Source organism: Hetaerina americana, unplaced genomic scaffold (assembly GCF_022747635.1).
Source record: "Hetaerina americana unplaced genomic scaffold, ioHetAmer1.1.p SCAF_40, whole genome shotgun sequence".
Classification (NCBI taxonomy): Eukaryota; Metazoa; Arthropoda; class Insecta; order Odonata; family Calopterygidae; genus Hetaerina; species Hetaerina americana.
Genome location: NW_027286986.1, coordinates 3,525,936 through 3,548,133, shown reverse-complemented (window position 1 = coordinate 3,548,133; position 22,198 = coordinate 3,525,936). Strand labels below are relative to the sequence as shown.

Sequence of the window (22,198 nt, the reverse complement as noted above, 5' to 3'; positions counted from 1 at the left end):
TGTTCTGCATAATGCAGCATATCGTTTAAATGCATTGTGCCTTTGAATAAAGTCTGTTGAAAAGTATAAAACCTTTTAAAATGGATATTATGCTTGCTCTCGACCACGATAGATGTCATTTTTAATTGTTCGCACAGATTCGTACGTCTGTTTCTCCTCGCCTAATTATTCACATTTTATGGAATTAATTAAGTAGGTTTGATGGTAAAAAATCAAATATGGATAACTTACTCAGCATGAAATAAAATTCCCAGAGGGATCACATTCTTGGGACTGAGTGATCTCAAATTAGAAGAATAAGGGTTCCCAAATTACTATGGAGATCATCACACAGTTATTGTCAAATGAATGGTACATGGACTATGGGAAGGCACAGGGTTCATGTATGTCAGTCATATCATGGGCCTAAAATAGAAAAATGTAGTCTGAGAACACTTAAGTCCTTAACAGATGCAAGATTCTGACTTGTGCCAATCTTTTCAATCATTCCAATGAACTAACTCTTTGAGGTAACTGGGTTTGCTGCTTGACACTCAATTAGCCAACTCTCAAGGACTAATCTTGTTTTCCCTTTAAAATAATTACAAAAGAGAAATAAACATCATGATTTCCAACAAAGTTTATTACAATTGTACAACAAATCATTGGGTAGGTAAATTATCATTTACTTCATTTTTAATTAATTCTTCACAAAATGATTGTCCATCAACAATTTAATTAAAATGAAATGTTTAAAAAATAAAACAGAATTTTTTATAAAACTACCTTGAATTGACATAAAAGAGAGAGACCATTTGTAGATACAACATTTCAAAAACATCTCAAACGTTGGATACATTCCATGAAACATCATTCTCTTTAGCTCACAAAAATATTTTTTTTAATAATTGCAAGGAATTTTCACTCATGATACCATCATAAAACATAACCATTAATATTCAACCACCTCATAAATGATATTTTACCTTATATAAGTGCCACTACGTACACTGTACATTTAAACAAATGAAGAGAACAGATTTCAAACAAATTTCTAATTGGATAAATCCTCGTTTTAAAAATTTGTATACTAGTGGTAAAAAATAGGATACTCAACTGTATCTTTTTGGCAAACTGAAAAAATAATTGATGTTAGGAAATAATACTGGCATCATAAATATTTAACTTAAGCTTGTCTTTCCTTGTTTTATCAAGTTCTTACATAGGTATCTATATTTATTTTCATAAATATTGCCATCACTTTCCCAAGTTCACATTTCAATTGCTTCATAAAAAAATATTTTTGGCATTATTTATTAATAACATTTTTGATTTTCCTCTCATCAAAGTTCTACCCTGTTTTACGTCTGATTAGATTTCTATATTCTTGTGCTTAAAATAAGCTGCTTTCACAATGTATATATAATTTGGTACAAAAGTAACCAATCACATATTTTCAGTGTCTCCATGAAATTCATTTTATTATGAATAGACAAAGTATGAAAAATGTCTCAGCTAGTAAGGGAAAGACATGAGAACTATCTTAATTTTTCATGGCAACAACTATGGCAGTTTAAGAACTTCTCTTTGTCTGGCATATGACCCACACACGAAAATCCAAGCCAAAAACAAAATACAACTTATAATAAGGTTAACTCAAGTTGTGACTTCTCACGCATATCATTCTGATTAAATATTTTGTACAGCTTAATACTGAAGGAACAATAATAACCAGATACTATATGGACTAACATATTACGATTTAACATATATAAAACAAAAACATAACTGTCACAAAAAAAATTGTCAAAACTTAATCGCTCAAATTTAATCTGAAGAATTTCATGAAATATTAAGAGGGTCACTATGTGCATTTCTTAAATACTGTGAACTTCAAGGCAAATCAACCTTCAAGTGGGCATTAAATTTGTGGAATATCAATGAAAACACTTGGCACAGGAAGAATATATACCAATTTCAAAAGTTAAGGCAAAAATAGACATGATGAAAGGAGTATTTACTGCTTTAGTATTGGAGAATTTCACCACATGAAACCAATTTCCATCTGTCAAGTACTTATGAATAAACTGCAACCGCTGGTGGTACAGAAATACAGTGATAACAATTTATGAAAAAGAATACATCACTAATGCATACATTGAGCCAGAGTTGAGGAGAAAGCAGCCATTATATGAAAATAATTAAAAAATAACTTTTATCACTTTTGTCCATATTTGAAAGAAAAGACTCTCTGGCCAACTTCAGAAACAAAAAATGATTAGCAAAGAAATATTTTAGGAAATTAAACATTAAAGGATTCAAAGAAGTATAACAAACTCATTCATAAGTATCTTGAAGAAGGAAAGCGTACATTCTTAAAAAAATACAAGGCTGCAAAGATAATGTCTGAAAACAAAATGCATGTTGGCATTCTCTGCTCCTCCAATGGCATACAATCTTTACTACACATAAGTATCACTCGATACACAGGTTTGCATGCAAACACACATTATTATCAATGGCATTCTACCATTTAAGGCAGGATTTTAACAGACAGAGCCAACCCAACAGTGCATGCACTTAACTCTCCTGACAGAGCACACTCAAACATTCTTATTTTACAATTTTTTATTCACATACCCTTATTTATATATTTTATCCTTAATAGTACCCCAGGAGCTTATTGAAGTGCCAGATGTCAGGTTGGGTTTTGTTGGTAGAGGCAAGTAAATGCATAATTGCACTGTTGCACAGGTTGTGCCCATCCATAACTACCTCAGTCACTAGAATATTAATACCAATTTTATAATAATATATATTTTTTGCTACTATATTCGTTTTAAGGGTAGGTATATTATCACATAGATTGTGCGTTACTTATAAAAATATCTGGTAAATTGATTCATATCCAAGAAAAGTGCCTCCTGGAAAATAATGAATTATGTACTAAAGATAGACACGACTGCACAGCTTTCTCTAAAGCGAATATACTTTCTATGGATACTTGGCATATCAATGACCAGTATCTCATCCATAAGATTTATATCCAAACAAAGTTATCGACCGAAAGGTTGCTTTTAAGGTTGAGGGTAAAGCTCACCTAGTTCTAAGCTCAATGGCATGTGAAATTTACACACCAGGGCGTGGGAGCCAGTTCCTTTCCCTGTGACGCCTATGGTTTCCTGTGATAATCTGGAACCCAAAAAATTACCCAGCTTTGGTGAAGCTGAGGGTGCCCAGAGGCATTCACAAGAATTGAACTTGGGCCCATGGTCAGTAGCCCAGTGCTCTACCCACTGGACTACCACATCCCCTAAGCATTATATATCACATTGAATTTGAAAAATACAAAGGCTAATGGATAGCATGCCAATATTATTTTGGACAAATAGAAACTTCAAAAAAATGTACAAAACTCAAGAGCTCCTACTTGTGGTGGTTTAAATTGAAAAACCACCAGCCTGAACTCACAAATATATTTTGTCATGGCTGTAAAAAACAGAGGCTGTTTTGTATATTAAAGGCAACCTGTAGTTTGCTTTCCCATTAACTATTACACGCATGCTGGCTAGAGGATAGAGGAAAGGAAATTTTTATTGCCTGGGATCACTTTTGTCGCATACAATCAGGAGCCAGCTGCAGTAAAACAGCTTCTATGGCCCACATTGTCCAGTTTGTTCAATTGCAAGTCCATGCCAAAAAAATGAGTAATTGCCACCCAAGATTGTGCTGTTGACAGGGCTTAAATGACTAGAGCAAAGTCTGTGATTGATGCACTCTTGATGGTGGAAGAAGTCATATTTATGTGATGACAGTAATACTTGGCTATTTTTACAACTTTCATTATTATAATGAGAATTTGAATTTGATTTTTAATGATTTTCTGAATGTGAACATGTCATCTGTCAACCCGTAGAGTTAATGTTCCCATCACGTCATTTGAAATGAAATTAATCAACTAATAATTTACAAAGACAAAAATAGACGGTCAAAATTTCACAATAGGTGAGATCATGTGCAAATAACATGACTATCTACAGTACAAATTTGCAAAAAAAAAACTTGTACAAATATTCAATTAGCATAAATAGGAATTGACATATTCGTTGTTTGATGCACATATTATATTTATAAAGGCACATGCAATCCAAAAAAAATTTATAGTAACTATTCATAGCTGGTTTTATCGGTGGGAGGAAAGTACTCGGGAAATGCAGCATTCCAAATAATGGCAGCTATCATGAGAACGGCAAAGAGAACCAAACTAGTCCACCAGATAACACGTTCCCAGTGGCGAACTTCCAAATTGCGGAGAACTTGGATTCCCACAAGTAGTCCTGCGATTGCACCGGCTAAATGTGCCGCATATCCGATCTGCAATATGAGACAATTAGATCAAGTCATCACCAAAAGAAAGACATTAGTGGCACATCGATTTTCTGCACACACTAAAATATTTTGAACCAGAACAAGATGTTTCCCATGAATAAACACCTCAAGGAATAAGAAAGAGTATGATAAACAATATATATCTAAACCCATCCAAACAGTCCTCCATTAACAGGGAATAGCCAAAATAAAGAATGTATCACATCCACAACATTTCTTGGCATCGATTTGGACTCAAACTTGACATGGAAAACCCATATAAACTGCCTTTTGGGAAAATTAAGTTCAACATGTTCCCTCCAAAGAATTTTGAAGATAACAGTGAGACAGGATGTTCTACTATTGCTTTACTATGGCCTTAACTATTCCTGCATTACACATGCCATCATTCTCTGGGGCTCATTTCCTTTCTCCCAAGTCATATTAAAATTGCAAAAGAAGGCTATTCCCACCACTGCATCTAAGCCCCACCCCAATTTAATCTGTACATCCAATCTTTCAAGATCTTGGGCTCCTACCTTTCCATCCATATACATCCCATTCACAGGAACATACATGAAATAAAATCTGTCAGATTTCCATGTAAATCCTCAAAACCACAGTCACCATACCAGAACCCAGTCAAACCTGCATATTAAATATAGTCGAACCAAAGCTGCAAGCCTAGGACCAAAGTCAACGGGACTAAACCTATATAACAAATTACCACAGAAATACAAAAACCATATGAGATTTAACACGGTTTAAAAGACAAATAAACAAGTTTCTAGCCGAGTAAAATTATTACAGTGCATTTGAATTTGTTAATGATAAAATATGATGTACACATAAAATGAAAATAATAAATAAATAAATAAATATATATATATATATATATATCGATTATACAGAAACACTCACACAAGCAGTATAATATTTGGAAGGCACAATAGAACAAAAATAAAATAGTAACACTTAAAAGGACACTCACGTCGTAAATTGTTTAAGCTTTCGGCCTTCTCCAAGGCCTTCTTCAAGTAAGATTTTATATACTACCTTGATCAAAAAGTTCCCGGAATAACCACCGTGTGGCGCTCCCATCGTTCCGATTTGAGTTCTGTTTTTTTTGTTAAATTGGTACATCTGTTGTTGATATTCCCTTTAAATCTTAGTGTCATAACTTGACATTTGCAAAAGTTACGTAGCCAAGAGTACATCTATCTCTGTGTGTGTTGGCGATTTTTTACAATTTCAGAAATGGATTTAAATTTGCAACAACGAACTTGTATTAAATTTTGCGTAAAAAACGGATTTAGTGGCGCACGGACGTTGGAAATGTTGGAAAAGTGTTTCGGCAACGATTCTCTAAAAAAAACGGTCGTTTACCAGTGGCACGAGCGGTTCAGAAGTGGTCGTGAGTCAATCGAAGATGATGAACGCAGTGGCAGACCATCGACATCGAAAGTCGGTGAAAAAATTGATAAAGTAAAAGAAATGTTGGTCAATAACCGCAAATTAACCATCAGAGAAATAGCGGAGGACTTGAACATTGCCTATGGATCCGCCCAAGACATTGTGGTTAATGATTTGGGTTTCCGTCGTGTAGCAGCAAAAGACCTCAATTTCATGCAAAAAAGAGACCGTGTTGACGTCGCAAAAGACATGATTTGCGAGGCTGAATCCGATCCCACATTCATCAAAAGGATCATTACTGGAGACGAGACGTGGGTTTATGAGTACGACACGCAATCCAGACATCAGGCAAGTGAATGGCGTTCACCAAATGAGCCGAGACCAAAAAAACCACGTCGTTTTCAGTCAAAAAAGAAGGCAATGCTGACGGTTTTCATGGATTACAACGGTGTAGTGCATCATGAATTTTTGCCAGAAGGCCAGACAGTAAACAAAGAGTATTATTTGGGCGTTATGAGACGTTTGCGTGAAGCAATTCGCCGAAAGAGACCAGAAATGTGGGCAGAAAACTCGTGGATTTTGCACCATGATAACGCACTGTTGCACAGTGCTATCATTATTCGTAATTTTTTGACGAAAAATGCAACAAATACCATCCAACAGCCACCGAATTCACCTGATTTGGCTCCCTGTGACTTCTTTCTGTTCAATCGAGTTAAAAAACCATTACGGGGAACGCGTTTTAGCAGCCGAGAGGAAGTAATGGAAAAATCGCAGGAAGCACTGATGGACATACCGAAAACCGAATATAAAAAATGTTTCGAGGATTGGATCAAGCGCTGGCATAAGTGTGTTGCAGTCGATGGGGATTACTTTGAAGGGGACAATATAGATTTAGATGAATAAACTTGTATTTTTAATTTTCTGAATAAATTCCGGGAAATTTTTGATCAAGGTAGTATATATATATTTATTATATATAATTCCACCGCCTCCCTCTCCTTCCTTGCCTATCTCCGCTCCCCTCTATCCTCTCCCCAACCATTCCTCTCACCCCTCCTTCGCCTCCCGTTCTCCCCTTCCCCTGGCCCCCTTCCCTTTCTCCTGCACCTCTCACCTCTACAATTCCAGCAGTCATTACTTCTATATCTTCAGATGAAGACGGAGTGTTTCCCTCGAAATATCAAGAAATAACGTGTGAGTGTTCTTCTTTTTTTGTGTTTCTATATTGTGTGTTACTGTGTATTGTACTATTCGGCAATATACAATAAGTATGATGGAAGAAGGCTTTTAAGCCACCATGTCAATATATTATGTTATGAAGCATATTATGTTATGCAACCCTGCCTTACGCCTCTTCCTAACACTGCCCATCTGGACTCCCCGTTCCCCACTCACACCTACGCAGTCTGAGACATGCACAAGTTGCGGATTAGCCTCCTATCCCTCCAATCTATTCCTATTCTCTGCAATATACTCATTAGTTTTTCCCAATTCAATCGATCAGATGCTTTTTCGAAATCTACGAAACAGGCAAATACCTCCTGGTTGTGTTCTATATTCCTCTCTATTAATAATCTCATTACTGCAATGGCATCACGTGTACCTCTCCCCTTCCTAAACCCAAACTGATCATCCCCTAAGTAATCATTTGCCCTACTCTCTATCCTTTTGTTTATGATCCTGAGAACAACTTTAACTGCGTGGGATATCAAACTTATCGTCCTGTAGTCCTCACAAGATGTAGCCTTTACCTTTTTTGGAATAGGAACTAAAACTGATCTCACAAAGTCTTCCGGCCAGATACCTTCCTCATAAATACTACGGATCAGCCCATATAGCCTCTCCCTCCCACATTTTCCTAAACATTTCAATAGTTCTGCGGGAATGTTATCCACCCCCACAGCCTTATTTAGTTTCATCTCCCTTAATGCCCTTTCTATCTCATTGTCTAGTACGTCTGGACCTAAGCTATCTTCCTCTACGTCATATTCTTTTTCAATGTCTAACTTTGTTGGTCTAAGCTCTTTACTATACAGTTCTTTTATATATTCCTTCCATCTCTCTTGGATCTTCCCTGCGTCAACTATTACCTTACCCACCTTATCTCTAACTGTTAGCATAGCTCTTCCTTTCTTACTTCCCGATAACGATTTAACTTTGCTGTACAGCGCACCGATTTCACCCTTCCTCTACAGACTTTCCATATCCTCGCACTGGGTCTTCCACCATGCTTCTTTTGCTTTATTTGTTGCCCGCCTCAATTTATTGTTCAATTCTTTGTACTTCATTTTGCCTGATTCTGTATTTATATTCTTCCATTTTCGCCGCTCATCCATCTTTGTAATCATCTCATCCGTGATCCATGGTTTCCTAGTCCTTTTAGCGTTAATGGTTCCAATAGTGTCTTTTGCAGCTTTCGATAACCCTTCCTTGATACATTCCTATATTATTTGATAGTACTCAGCTCTTTACCATTCTCCATGATTTCCTCTACAGCCTGTTGGTACTCCTTCCTTTTCAATCCATTTAATGCTTATGCATTCCATTTTCTAACCCACCACCCCTGCTTTATCTGCCCGAAACGGACGCTACATTTTATAACAATTTAATTGTGGCCAGAGTCCGCATCCGCTTCCGGAAAGTTGTGCGAATTTATCACAATGTTCCTAAATCTCTTCCTTCGCCTATCATCGCATTCTAATCCCCCATCACTATCAAATGTTTCCCTGCAGGAACACATGCGATCATGTCCTCTAACTGATTGTATATCCCATCGACCTCTTCTTCCACATAGTTGCTTGGTGGCATGTATACCTGAATAATAACCAAGTTCGTCGGTTCTGCTTTTATCTCTACCAGTAATATTCAATCCGTTACCTGCTCTGTGTTGACTACGCTTCTTCCTACCTTTCATTTAATAGGATGGCTACCCCTCGTTGGCTCTCGTCCCCGCCGATGTATATTATTCTATACTGATCACTCCAGTAATCCCCGCTATCCTTCCATCTCACTTCCCATAGATCTAAAATATCTATTTTTCCTCTTTCCATCTCTCTCTCACACACACACACATATATTTATTCTCTGAATATGAATGCTCTGAATTCCTATTTTTTATGATGTGTCATATATTGTTATTATACACCATTCCTTTGGCAAATTATTAATATTAATCAAGTGTCCAATAGGAGGGGAGGTTAGGTTCTCTAGTTTGTTCATTACATTCCCTCATTTTTCCTAAGATGAATCACAAAGTTTAGGAAGTTGAGTAAATTACTGAGTAATTTTAGGGATTGTGAAATTATTTGCTGCAGCATGGTGTTCACATATTTATATTAGCAACTATATATAGCTGTAGTAACAATATGTAAAGAAAGAAAAAAGTTATGAAAGATATAAATTGACCCATAAGTTGTAGAAGTCCAGCAGAAAATAAATTTGATGTTGATAGGATTGGTATTGAAAAGATTACGATAAAATTGCTGCCAGTGGATTACCTGGAGTCACTAGGCCACATAGGCACACAGAGTAATCAACAGTGAGAGTTCACATTGTTTATATCATCCAATTCAAGTTTTCTGCAAATTCCTTCTCCTTACCTTTTAATGCTTTGGGGGAATTGAATGAACTTTTTTCCAAGGGTACAGTTGGAGATACATTATGTTTATCAAGAGCACGGAGGTAATGAACTATTAAAAGGTTTGAACCACCTTTGGTTGCTATCACTGAAGGGAAAAGGGGTTTCAACATTTACTTCTCATGGGGTATTACTCAACTTGAATTTATGGACTTTTCAATTTACAAACCAGCTCTCATCCCTATTATGTTCATGTGTTAAGCAGGCATATCGATTTGTTTTAATGAATAATTGGTGAATTAGAATAAATTGCCCTCTTAATTTATTCAAATTTGAATTAAATTTAACAACACACTCACCTGGCTAATAAATCATTCAAAAAACTGATCTCTTTCTCACGATGATTGCGTTTCCCTACTAACAAATGAATAATGGCGCAATTATGATTTCTGAAGATTTATAATAATAATGCCTGCAAAGAGAAAGCTATTTGGAAAGTAATGCTTCCACTTCCTTTATTCTGTTCCAATCCTATGCTAGCATTGTAAACAATGCAGTAGATTGGGCCTTCTAATTAGAGCTATTGCTTCACACACTAAATTGGTTCAAGGAGACTTGATTTTCAACTGTCAATCACATTTCCCAATTTTAAAATAATTAAAATGCACCATATGAGCTGAAGAACCATCTCATGCTACTGTTTATAGGCCACACAAGATTACATTTCGTTAAAAATTGTTGGGAACTACTCTAATGGATTTTAAGTATTTACCTGGCGGTCTACTGGTTCAATATATCTGTAGTAAATTGCAGTGCCAACATCAGCAACGGCTAGAATGATGAAGACCAACAACTGCAATGGTGCAAATTGCATCTCTGACCAATTCTGAAAGAAACAAGACAATTTTCATCACCACTGACAATAATGCGCATATTATTGGCAATGCCACAGGAAATTTATGATGGAATTACTCTTTCAATGTACAAATAATAATTAAATTGTTGTGTTTCCAACATCATTTAATCATTTTTTAACCAATGATGGCGTAGATAAAGAGTGGTAGCACACCTAAAGAGACCCATGCCCCGAGCACCACACTTCTTTAAAGCCTAGAGCAGAGATTTTATTACATAGTGCAATGATTGAAAGTTTCCTTTCTATCAAAAATATGGAAATCTAGTTAGCCAACAAAAATTGTCCATTCAGTAATAAATCCTTTTAACAAAACTGAGGTTTTTGAAACGGGGAATCAGACTACTTGTTACAAGCGATAAAGTTGGAGTTCCTTTGAAGGAAAGTGCTTGGACCGAGTTTAATGTATTTTACACTTAAGTTTGTCTTGTTTCTAATAGGTTGGGTGATAGCAAAGATAAATCCTCAAGTTAGGGCTGTTTCAGTGTCAATTAAATATATATATATGTTATATATATAATTATAAATAAACTTAAGTGAAACCTTGCCTGACCCCTTTAATGGGGAGGACGTCTTTAGATGCACTCCGACGCTGACACTGAAATGGGGAGTGTGTCTATAGATGCGCCACATTGAATGATATATTCCTCCACGGGGAATGCATCTATAGACTCAGTTTTTCCAGACCTATGGAGTGCATGCTTCTGCCATCTAGCGTAATTTTTTTGAACTCAAAGGTTTCAGCAGAAGATACTCAGGAATTCTTTACTTTCATAAAAGTTTTATGGTATTTTCAAACAAACAAACTTTTCTAAGTGAAGTGGGTTTAGTTTGGTAGGTATTCTTGGTGAATGACCGCGTTTTTGTGGCGTTCCTTTGGAGTTCTTTCGAGCAAATATTTATGGATATACTTTGAACATTTGAATTTTCTTTGAATTCTTTTCTTCTTTAGAATGGAAATTAGGTTCTAGTGGTGTATCTCGTGTTTTTTTGCTACATCATTCTGAGTTCTGTTTCTTCCGTGTAGAAGATAGATGTGTGAATTATTTAATTATTAATAGGCATCATTAATAGGCATTCTTGCCTTGTATTAATGATGCCCTGATCTTGAATTATCCACCCCTGGATGTGCTCTCCATTCTCTTCAGCTGTCACCAACATTTCTGTTATGGTGTAATTTTCGAGTTTTGGAAACTTCCTGTCAGTGATTGTGTGGCTTTTTCATACAACTCTTCCTCAGTGTATAGCTTATAACTTTTAGAACACTCATTATTTCTTTTGCTTCTTTCATAGAATTTGGTTGGGTATAGTTCATAATTTTTAGTCAATAGTCTAAGTTATCAATAAAATGGCTAAGAGAGCACCTCCACTGCATGATGATTTCATAAATAAAATGTTGGAGCTTGGTGAAGAAGAGGAAAGTGTAGGTGGAAAGTGCTAGTGAAAGCAGTTCGCCATCAGAAGAGAGAGAACACCCTAATGTGTCCATGGGACAGATTGCCGGTACTAACGGGAGAGCAGCAGGGTTTCCACACAGATTTCAAGAATTGCAGGAGATTTCTGAGGTTAAAACGGAAGGTGCTGGGGAGGATGGGGATGAAAAGGATTGCAGTGCCAACATTCCATCCAGCATTTGGGTCGCAGGATCTAGATTCCCGGCTAGCTTTGAGGCTGGCACGAAAGGTGATCTAGTCGATAAAAATTATTCTGACGAAAGCTTTGAACATTGATGAGGATACATGAGTAGCGCAGCAAACCAATTTGAATGCTCAGCAAAAAATAAATGAAAAAACATTGCAACAGAAAATGAAAAGGAGAAGCCACGATAAAGACTGGGTTCACACCAACACGGAGGAAATAACGTTGTTTTTTGCAATGATGCTGCGGCAGGGCACATATTATATAAAAGCCCAGGATCAGCAGTTTTTTACTTCCAACCAGCTTTTAGCAACCCCATTTATTGTGAAATAATGAGTGAGTTAAGGTTTTTTCTCCTCTTGAGGTTTCTGTATTTTTCAGAAAATGAATTACTTAGTGACACCGGACCAGTATCCCTTGAGTTGTTCCAAATAAAGCCTTTCTTGTGTAACAAAATTTCCAGAGAGCTTCATTCCTGATGGAGATATTTCCATTGATGGAAGTTTATTACATTGAAAAACTCGTCTGGGTGGAAGGTCTACGTTCTACAAAAAAGGTCACATTTTGGTACAGAATCATACAAACTTTGTGAATCAAAGAGTGAATATGCTTGGAAAATGATATTGTACATGGGGAATTTCTGAATAAGATGGAAACGGGAGCATTAGGGACTGTAAGATCAAACCAGAAAGAATTGCTGAGAGTTATTATAACAAAGAAATTGAAAATGGGAGAATTTGCAGCCGCCTTTAGGAATAAATTGATGGCTCAGAAGTGGAAGGACAAGAGGGATGTCTGTGTACTGAGCAGCATTCATGATGCTAGCACGAAGACAATGTGGGACAGAAATGGGAAGGCAAGGGGAGACCTCTCGTCATCGTGGACTACAATGACTCCATGGGAGTAGTTGACCTATGGGACCAAAATATAAGGACCTATGGTAAGGCGAGGAAGAGAATGAAGAAATGCTATCAGAAGATATTTGGGCACCTTCTTGATCTCTGCGCCTTCAATTCTTTCATTATATATACATAATGCAAGGAGGGAAAGAAAATCACTTGAATTTGAGTTAACATCTCATTTTCCGGTTATTCAACAAATATGGAGGAGCCATTTCCAAAGGGCCAAGAAAAAGTTTGAAATTTGACCCTCCTCTGCAATAATCGGGTAGACCCGGACCTAAATTCCTCAACTGCATCTAAAAACATTCACACAAGAGATGTGTAGTGGTGTTTGTCACATAAGCAGAGAAGGGAAGCAATAAACTGCTGCAGAGAGTGCAATGTTCTACTCTGTTCAGCTCCATGCTTCTGTGTGTACAACACTCAACCGCGGGACTAAGTGAGAGACTGAAGTGTGTATATAATGCAAATAAACCTAAAACAAACTACATTCAATGATGTTCAATAATGAAAAAATATCCATATTGGTATGTAACCATTTTTTTTTTCAATTTATTGGCATGAAAAAAGCATGAAATAAGTGAATAGTTGCTAAGGATGATTGTTTAAATAATTAAGCTTAATGCAAATATTTCAGAGTGTAAAAATCCTTCGCCTTGACTGGGTTTCGAACCCAGACCCCTCAATATCCGGTCGAGTGCTTTAGCCACTTAAGCTACCGAGGCGTCCTCTTAAACTCTGAAATTTTTGGGGCTTTTAAAGGAACAAGATGTTGTGACGAAATACCGTACATACAATGTCACAGGCATTTGTAGTGGTGCGCGACACGCCACAGTCCACGAGGTCAAAGCCAACTTTTAAACACTTATGGTGTTTATGCCTGAGGCAAATTCCAAAGAAACTGCGGGAGATGCCACAACAGTAATTTTTAACGGAGTCGTCCGCTAATATGCATTTCAATGCAACAATTTCAGAGTGTAAAAATCATTTTACCTTGATTGTTGCATTGAAATGCATATTAGGGGATGACTACGTCAAAAGTCACTGTTGCAGCATCTCCCACAGTGTCTTTGGAATTAAGCTGAAAGTAAAAAATAAATTTGTCCACAATTTAACAACAGAAAGTCAATAACATAATACTCCACCACAAACAAAATGTGTACATCCATAGATGAACCACTTGCCTGACGTGCCCCCATCAGACAGCGGCAACCGCTTCCTCCCAAAATGGACTCGCCCCTGAGTGGCACGGGCATTGCAATTTTTCCACTCCGGTCCTGATTCACTCATGTTTTTATGATTGCTTTCTACAGAAAGTTCCCTTTTTAAAAATTAGCTGCCTCTAGCATACTGTACACTAGGAACAGTAGGTGGAAAACTTTGGAACTTGATTCTTTCATTTAGATTATTTTGGTTAGGACGCCAATGTTTGTGATGGTAAGTGGTGCTCTTTCAGGAACTGTTTTTGATAATCAAGATATTTGGCAGGCCTTGGGCTGTTAGTTATTTGAACATAGAAATTTTAAAAATATCTATTTTTGTTTCTTAGTACAAGATAAGCTATGCTATTTGACCGTTCATAAAATGATATAAAATATTTTTCTAATATCTCATCCTAAAGAGATTTTTGTGCATAGAAATGTTGTTATTATTATTCTTATGTATAGTTTCCTGTTATCATTTCTGATATGGAATCAAGTAATTCTGAGAGCATTTCCATACATCATTCGGCAGATTCAGGTACTGACATATTTTCTGACTATGAAGAAGATGTAACTGCCCAATTGCTTGATGCAAGAGTGTGGTGTCTGATCGATTCCCATCAAAATCCCAAGCCACCACCTCCAAGATTTCCTTTTAATGCTTCTCCAGCAGTTCAATTAGAAATTGATGAAACCGCTGGAATTCTTCAATACTTCAAGGCATTGCATTTATTGACGATTACCTAATTGAATTGATAAATGTGGAAACCAACTTATATATAAAAAGAGACATTTCAGGAGTGATACGGAGGATTAATTAAAATTGGCAATGTAAAAGTGCCAATTTTAATTTACCAACTTAAATGCTGACCAGTGCAAGGAATTCTCTGTTTTGGAAAAATTTTCAAGATATCAAGATTGGCAGCCTGTAAATACTGATGAAATTAGAGTGCTTTTTGCTTTGATCATTCTTCAGGGAATTGTAAGCAAAGCAGTGGAAGAATGGTATTGATCAAAGAGGCAGACCATTCTTACTCCATTCTTTTCAAATGTTATGTCATACTGTACATTTGTACTCATCAAACGCTATCTGCATTTTGCAGCGGTATTTTTGTCAGGGAAACACATCCTTGTGTCAGGCTGAATTAAATTTGGCCTGTACTGTTTATCTGAACAAAAAGTTCTCAAATTTGTTGAAACCTGAGAGGGATATTTCTATTGATGAAAGTCTCATGCTCCATAAGGGTAGGCTATCATGGATTCAATATGTTCCCCTGAAAAGAGCCAGATTTGGGGTAAAAACGTTTATGCTTTGTGAGTCTAGAGCTGGCTAAAGGAACTGATACCTATGGGACATTGAGAATTACAAGGATGGAAATACCAGATGACATAAAAAAAAAAGTTGAAAAAGGGGGAATTCACTGCCTTCCAGAGAGGTAAAGTGATGGTGATGAAATGGCAAGACAAAAAGGCTGTTACTGTACTCTCAACAGTACATAATACAGAATATGTTGAATTCAAAAAAAGGGATCTACATCTACATCAATACCCTGCAAGCCACCAAAAAGGTGTGTGGCAGGGGGTGCAGCACCAGGAGGAAAGGGTAAGGGATGAGGGGGTTAGGGTTTTTCAAATGGATGACAGGTCCCCTTTCAATTTTGCAGGTTCCCCTTTCAAAGTAAGGGGAACCTGCAAAAAAATAAAGAAATACAATCGTATAACCATGCGCAGTCGCTACCTTGTAGGTTAATACTTATTACGTCGAGCTCCGGCTCCTGGGGGATTTCAATTACAAGCATTCTGGTCTCTTATTGTTCTTGGAAAAAATTACCATTTAAACCTGTCCGTCTTGCAGTCAATCTCTCTAATCTTACATTCGTGATCCCTCCGCCCATAATATGTTGGGGTTCGTATTATGTTCTTGATGTCATCGGAAAAGGACCCATCTTTAAATGTTTTTAATAAGTTTTATGTATATTGTAAACGCCGCTGTGTAAGGGAATCCCAGCCTAAATTTTCTAGCAAAGTAGTTACGCTACTGCGTTGGTCATAGCAATTTTTGACAAATCTAGCCTCCCTCCGCAGAACTCGATCCAATTCCAAAATCAAATTTATCTCTTGCGGATCCCATATACTGGCAGCGTACTCTAGGTGGGGCCTGAATAGGGCAAGAAAACATCGTTCCTTCACTTTTTCGTCACATTTACCCAGCGCTCTTTTTACAAATCCCAATTTTTTATTAGCACGACCGCATATTTCCCGTATGTGCTTTCCCCAGGACAGATCGTGAGTAATTGTTACACCCAAGTGTTTAAAGGAATCTACCCTCGCGATTTCTGTTTGTTTCACTTTGTAACTAAATGGGGGGGTGTTACTCTTTTCCCAGAAATGTATTACTACGCATTTTTTCAAATTTAACTCCAATTGCCATGTATCGCACCAAGTCTGGTTTGCATTTAGGTCGTTAGCTAGCGTGACTCTGTCATCGCGACTTCGAATGTCCCCATAAATCACCGCATTGTCAGCAAAAAGACGGAGCCTGCTATTAACCACGGCGCTGTAATTTATGTAAAAAAGAAACAAGAGGGGGCCTATGACACTTCCCTGTGGTACACCCGACGTGACCTTAACAGGATCGGATGATACACCGTCCAGGACGACTGTTTGAACACGATTTGTTTTAAATTGTCTAATCCAGCATATAACACTCCCATGTATTCCAATATTTTCCAACTTCGCGAGTTACCTGCAATGAGGGACTTTATCAAAAGTATTTTTTTACACCTAGAAATATTGCATCAACTGGAATATTACTTTCACTGGAATGCATTATATCATGAACAAAGAGTGCGAGTTGATGAATAACTGATCGTAGCACTTTTTTACTTGATAGGTGCTACGATCAGTTATTCATTATGTTCGACTTCCACCACATCACGCCTGAAGCTACTCAATTTAGTGCGAGTTGAGTTTCGCAGGATCTACCTTTACGGAACCCGTGTTGGTTATTAATCAATAAATCTTGGCTATCGACGTACCTCATTATGGAACTAACAATGATGTGCTCAAAAATCTAACAGGAGATGGAGGTGAGCGATATTGGCCTATAATTACTGGGGTCCTCCCGGTCTCCATTTTTAAATATGGGTGTCACAGAAGCTATCTTCCAGCCACTGGCACGCTTTCTTCTGCTAATGATTTCTTAAATATTATATTAAGATAAGGAGCAATTTCAGACGGCAGTTCTTTATACACGCGAGCCGGTATCTCATCAGGTCCCGGAGATTTGTTGGGGTCGATATTTTTAAGGAGTAACTCTATTCCGCGAGTGGAAAAGTCGATTGCATGCATTGGCTGTAGAAATGTTTTCGGAAGTTCACTGGTATATTCTGGGAGCATTTGTTGAAAACACTGTGGAAGAATGAGTTTAATATGTTGGCTTTATCTAAACTACTTGTTACTTTATCCCCTTTTTTGTTGTTCAATGAGTTTACGGTGGACTTTTTTCCCTGCACTTTCCTGACGTAGGACCAAAACATCTTTGGGTTATCGTTTAAATGTTCACCTAATTTTTTCCTTTTGATTTACGCTAGCGCCTTCCGGAAGGCCTTCTTGGCAGTGGACTTAGATGCTTTTTAATTCTATATGGTTTCGTTGATTTTATCAGGGGAGGAATCTTTAACGGCGTTTTTCATTCTAGCATGGCACGCCCTTTGCCGTCTCAGTGATTTCCGAACATCAGAGTTGTACCAACGGGGTTCCTTATTCTATCTTATATATTTACTAGGTATGAATCTCTGTATCGCTGAACATGTTATTGCAAGAAAATTATTCCAGGTATCCTCGACACTCCTAGTTTGGCTTAATTTGTCAAATCTAAGAAAGGAACAGTTAAACTCACGTTTTAAGCCATCATAGTCAGCTTTATTGAATAAATAAATTTTTCTCTTAGGTTTGTTAACTTTTTCTACGCTTAGGGAAAATTTAGTGTTTACAGCCCTGTGATCACTGATCCCATCAATAACTCCTACATTTTAGACCCTTTCAGGTATATTAGTAGCTAATAGATCAAGAATGTTCTTTCCCCTTGTTGGTGAAGTGGCTAATTGATGTAGGGCATCTGAGGTGAACGTTAAAATGAGGGACTCGCATAAATCCTTGTCTTTAACTCCATTTATAAAACTGTACGAATCCCAATCTACTGTGGGAACATTAAAATCGCCACCGATCATTAGTCTATGCTCATTGTTGTGGGATGTAAAGCTTTTTATCTGCCTTTCTAGATCTAGTATTGAGTTAACGCGGGGATGGGGTGGTCTATAATATGCACAGACATATATTCTTTTTGCACTGGGTATTTTTACTGAGCACCAGACACTTTCTAGACAGTTATCAGGAAATAACTCAGCTCTACTGATGGTAGAGTTTTTAACCGCAATAAACACTCCTCCTCTGGCTCTATTCTGTCTGTCGTTTCTATAACCTGTGTAGGACTTGGGAAATGTTTTGCTGTGTGCGATATCATCTGTTAACCAACTTTCAGTTCCTATTATGATATCTGACTCTGTGCTATGAATGAGGTGGTGAAATTCCGGTATCTTATTTTTTAAACTTCGGCAGTTAACTACTACTACGGAAATTATTTCTTTGTCGAGAACCTTCTTTGTGTTCGTTGTGGGTTTCTTTCTGGTGATGCTATGTATAAGTATTTTGGGTGTCTTAATACACGATCGGTCCATATTCTGAGAAGTGATTCTTTCTTTTGTCTCATCAGCACTGTACGTACTTCGAGAAATTTCTTTAGGCAACCTAGTACTGTGAGACCCACTAATTGACCTACACTTTATAATATCGTTATCAGGGAAATTTATCTTTAAATTTAAATTTACCCCACTACCTAACCTACTCATTTGCCTAAAAAATATCTACAGTGCTCGAAGATCCTATCTTCGAGCACTGTAGAAAAAAATTAAATCCCCACCAGGTGGTTGGCAATTGAAAAATCTGTCCCCGTTAAAGTGGTAAACAAAGCATCATGCACAGCGAGTAATTCGCTTAAAGAGCAAAAATATTGGTCTCAAAAATGACTTGCTTAATGAGCGACTTTTCACATGACGATTGCCTAGGAGATAGAAATGCCCGGATTCATTGCGGGTCTGCTGCGGCAGTTTGTCTCAAGCACTCGTTCTGCTAGCATCTTAGTCACCAGTAATCACACGCATATCCAAGCATACATTTAAAAATATTTTTAGTGTTTCTTTGAGCAAATTTTAATGATACTTTGTTCATAATTTTCAAAATTACCCCAAAAAAAAGGCATAAGAGAATAAAAATAACAGCAGAAATGATAATAAAATTCATTGAATATTGGGAATAAGGTATGAGCGTGGCTGATATAGAACACACATCCAAAATCGGTTGACATCTACGATTGGCTTTTTCTTCAAGAACACGGATAAGACTAAGGAGAGAGATGCTTCAAATAGAGCATTCTCATCAATTTTAAAAGGTTGCTTCTCAAATGGATTAATGAAAGCTAATGCGATGTAAAACCATTGAAGAGCACATGATTTCTGAGAAGGAGCAAGCAACTTTTACCTAACTCGTTAATAGGACGCATGCATCATCAATGGCCAAACAATTATTTAAGGGGAGCCGTACATGGTTCCAGAATTTAATGAGAGGAACCTTAACCTTCATTAACAACTTTTTAAGGCATCATGAAGCAGCAAGCTCCAAGTCCAAGGCAGCAGAAAACTTCATTGGTGACTTCAAAAAGCTCGTAAAGTCAGAGGGTTACCTGCCACAACAAGTTTTAAATTGTGGCGAGACAGTTCTCTTTGGGAATAAGATACCAAAACAAAGCTATATTTGTGTACGTGTCAGTAAAAGAGAATGCACTACCTGGCCACTAGTCAATGAAAGGCCGTCTCACGCCACTATTTTGCACATATGCGAGGGTAATTTGAAAATCAAATTGCCACTTGCCCAGCTTGTGCTGCTTGTTTAACATTCAGAAACTCCACAAGCCTTCAAGCAGTGTAAAGTCCAAAAGAGCCCACTCAATGAGATGGGGAGGTCACAGGAAAATTTTGCATTGTATCATGTATATGAGGGATTGCCCTAATAAGGCATTTGAAGCATTGGCGAAAATAAATGTCTCTAAACAGCTTTACAGTAAAAAAAATGAAGCACGTATCATAAATAACTAACGATTTGTTTTGATTCTCATTTGCATTTAAAAATAGTTTGCAATCCCAGTTGCTTAATTCCTCGATAGAAGAAAAGTTGAACGTGACCCACTAACCTTCAAAAATGTGTACATCACGCTCTTTGAATAAACCTTGTGCATTATTTCTTTCTTCAGAAATGCATTTTCCATTAATTTATATGCAACAAGTTGTTTCATTAAACGAGTGGTTTGCTTTAAGAGAAAGATTGCAGAACAGGTTGTATTTTGACGTTCCACCCTATTTCCCATCTACAAGATGCTGGACGACAACTGGAATCTTCTTTTGCTTACAGCATACTGATTCATATTTTTAGTAAATTCAAAGCTTTTCCCACGACATGTGATCTAATAAATTGTCTATCAATGAATGTTTGGTTTTAGAAAGGAGGATGAAGATGACGACAGTGGCAGGAAGTATTTCCTTTCCTAACATATTTTAATACTAATCGACGAAGAACACAACAAGTGCTTGATTTGTTGTACTCCTCATATATCTTATTCAATTAAATAATATTTCAGTTTGTCCACAAGTTATAAAATTAGAGACCAGCAGAGTCACACCTATGTCCTACAATCTTAAAAATAAAGGCTCTTTTTTCATAGTCAAAACATTCAAATCCCATTCAACACATTCTAATAATATTTCTTTAACATTACCTTATGTAGACTAAAATGAGTGTTTAGCTGATGCTATTGTTGTCAAATTCCAAGTGGCCATTTTTGAGATATTTAGGCTTACACTACTGTGTCAGATTCATGTTGAAATGAATTGGAATGGAAATTTTGATTTTGGTAACAACAGATATCCCGAAACCTAACTAGCTGAAGGAGGACCCAGCTATTAAAAAGACCACTGCCTAAACAATGAGTCTTACTGTTTTGACCAAGAATTTCTTCTAAACAACATTGTACACTATTTTTTTCTTAATGATAGCTTCCTTTAAAATGGGTCCTACACATAAATATATTTTCACTATTGAAAATCTTAATTTACTCTAATCTGCATGATTCTACTATGAGTATGTTTTTCAGATGATTTACCAACATCTTAATCATCTCAGAGAACATTATTATCATACAATGTAAGGTTTAGGGCATTTTATTTAAGCATGAAAAGTGTATTAAAGCATAAAAATTAAGTTTAAATACACTACATTTGGCTAATTTACTTTAATGTATCACGCTAACATTAAATACTAAAGGCCATATATCATGCATATGATTGACACCTTAAACACACAGTAATCAACCCGAAGGTCGGTTTGGTAGGTGATGGTAGAGTTCACCCAGTACTAAGCCCTATACGGCGTGTGAAAATTCACACATCAGGGTAGGGGGGCCAGTTCCTTTCCCTGTGCCGGTTATGGTTTCCCAGGAAGATCTGGTACCCGAAAACTCACTTAGCTTGGGTGGAGCTGCAAGTGCCCATAGTGCCTTGCCCGGGAATTGAACCCGGGACCCTCTGGTCAGCAGTCCAACGCTCTACCCACTGGACTACCGCGACCCACATTGACACCTTCCTAGCGAACAATTAGTCGCCCATCATGAATCAAAATGCAAATGGAGCATTGATTATAGAGAAAGTGTTACCATTATAATTGTGGAGACATGGGCAGTAATCAAAGCATAGACTCCTCCAGAGGCTCCGGCAAGAAGAACATAGGGGTCTGAAATTGAAGTTCCAAGTGAACCTGCCACCACTCCCGCAAGGTAAACAGCCAGAACTCTCCACCAGCCATGCACCATTTCCAGAGGAACCCCCAATGCCAACTGCACCAGAAGGTTCATCCATATGTGAGCATATCTATAAAATTGCCAAGAAAACAATTTGATAGAATGTTATTCCAATCGCTGAATATATGTCATGATTGGCCATAAAAAATTTTCCCTAACAGACACAAAACTTTGACCAAAAGTTAAGGGTAGTAACAAGTTTAATGAAACATTACAATAATATTTGCAACAACCCTA

General features: G+C 37.2%; 1 protein-coding gene across 1 annotated transcript in view; it reads right to left on the bottom strand.

Annotated features, from left to right (window-relative positions):
• Positions 1–679: 679 nt before the first annotated feature.
• The window catches only part of rho-4 (rhomboid-4), a 28,483-nt gene continuing 6,964 nt past the window's right edge, over positions 680–22,198 (bottom strand). Inside the window, exons 6-8 of the mRNA XM_071591040.1 lie at positions 21,818–22,031; positions 10,113–10,226; positions 680–4,353 (exon numbers count right to left, since the gene is read on the bottom strand). Coding sequence (XP_071447141.1) covers positions 4,147–4,353; positions 10,113–10,226; positions 21,818–22,031 — 535 coding nt within the window. The 3' untranslated portion in view covers positions 680–4,146. The remainder of the gene's footprint in view (positions 4,354–10,112; positions 10,227–21,817; positions 22,032–22,198) is intronic.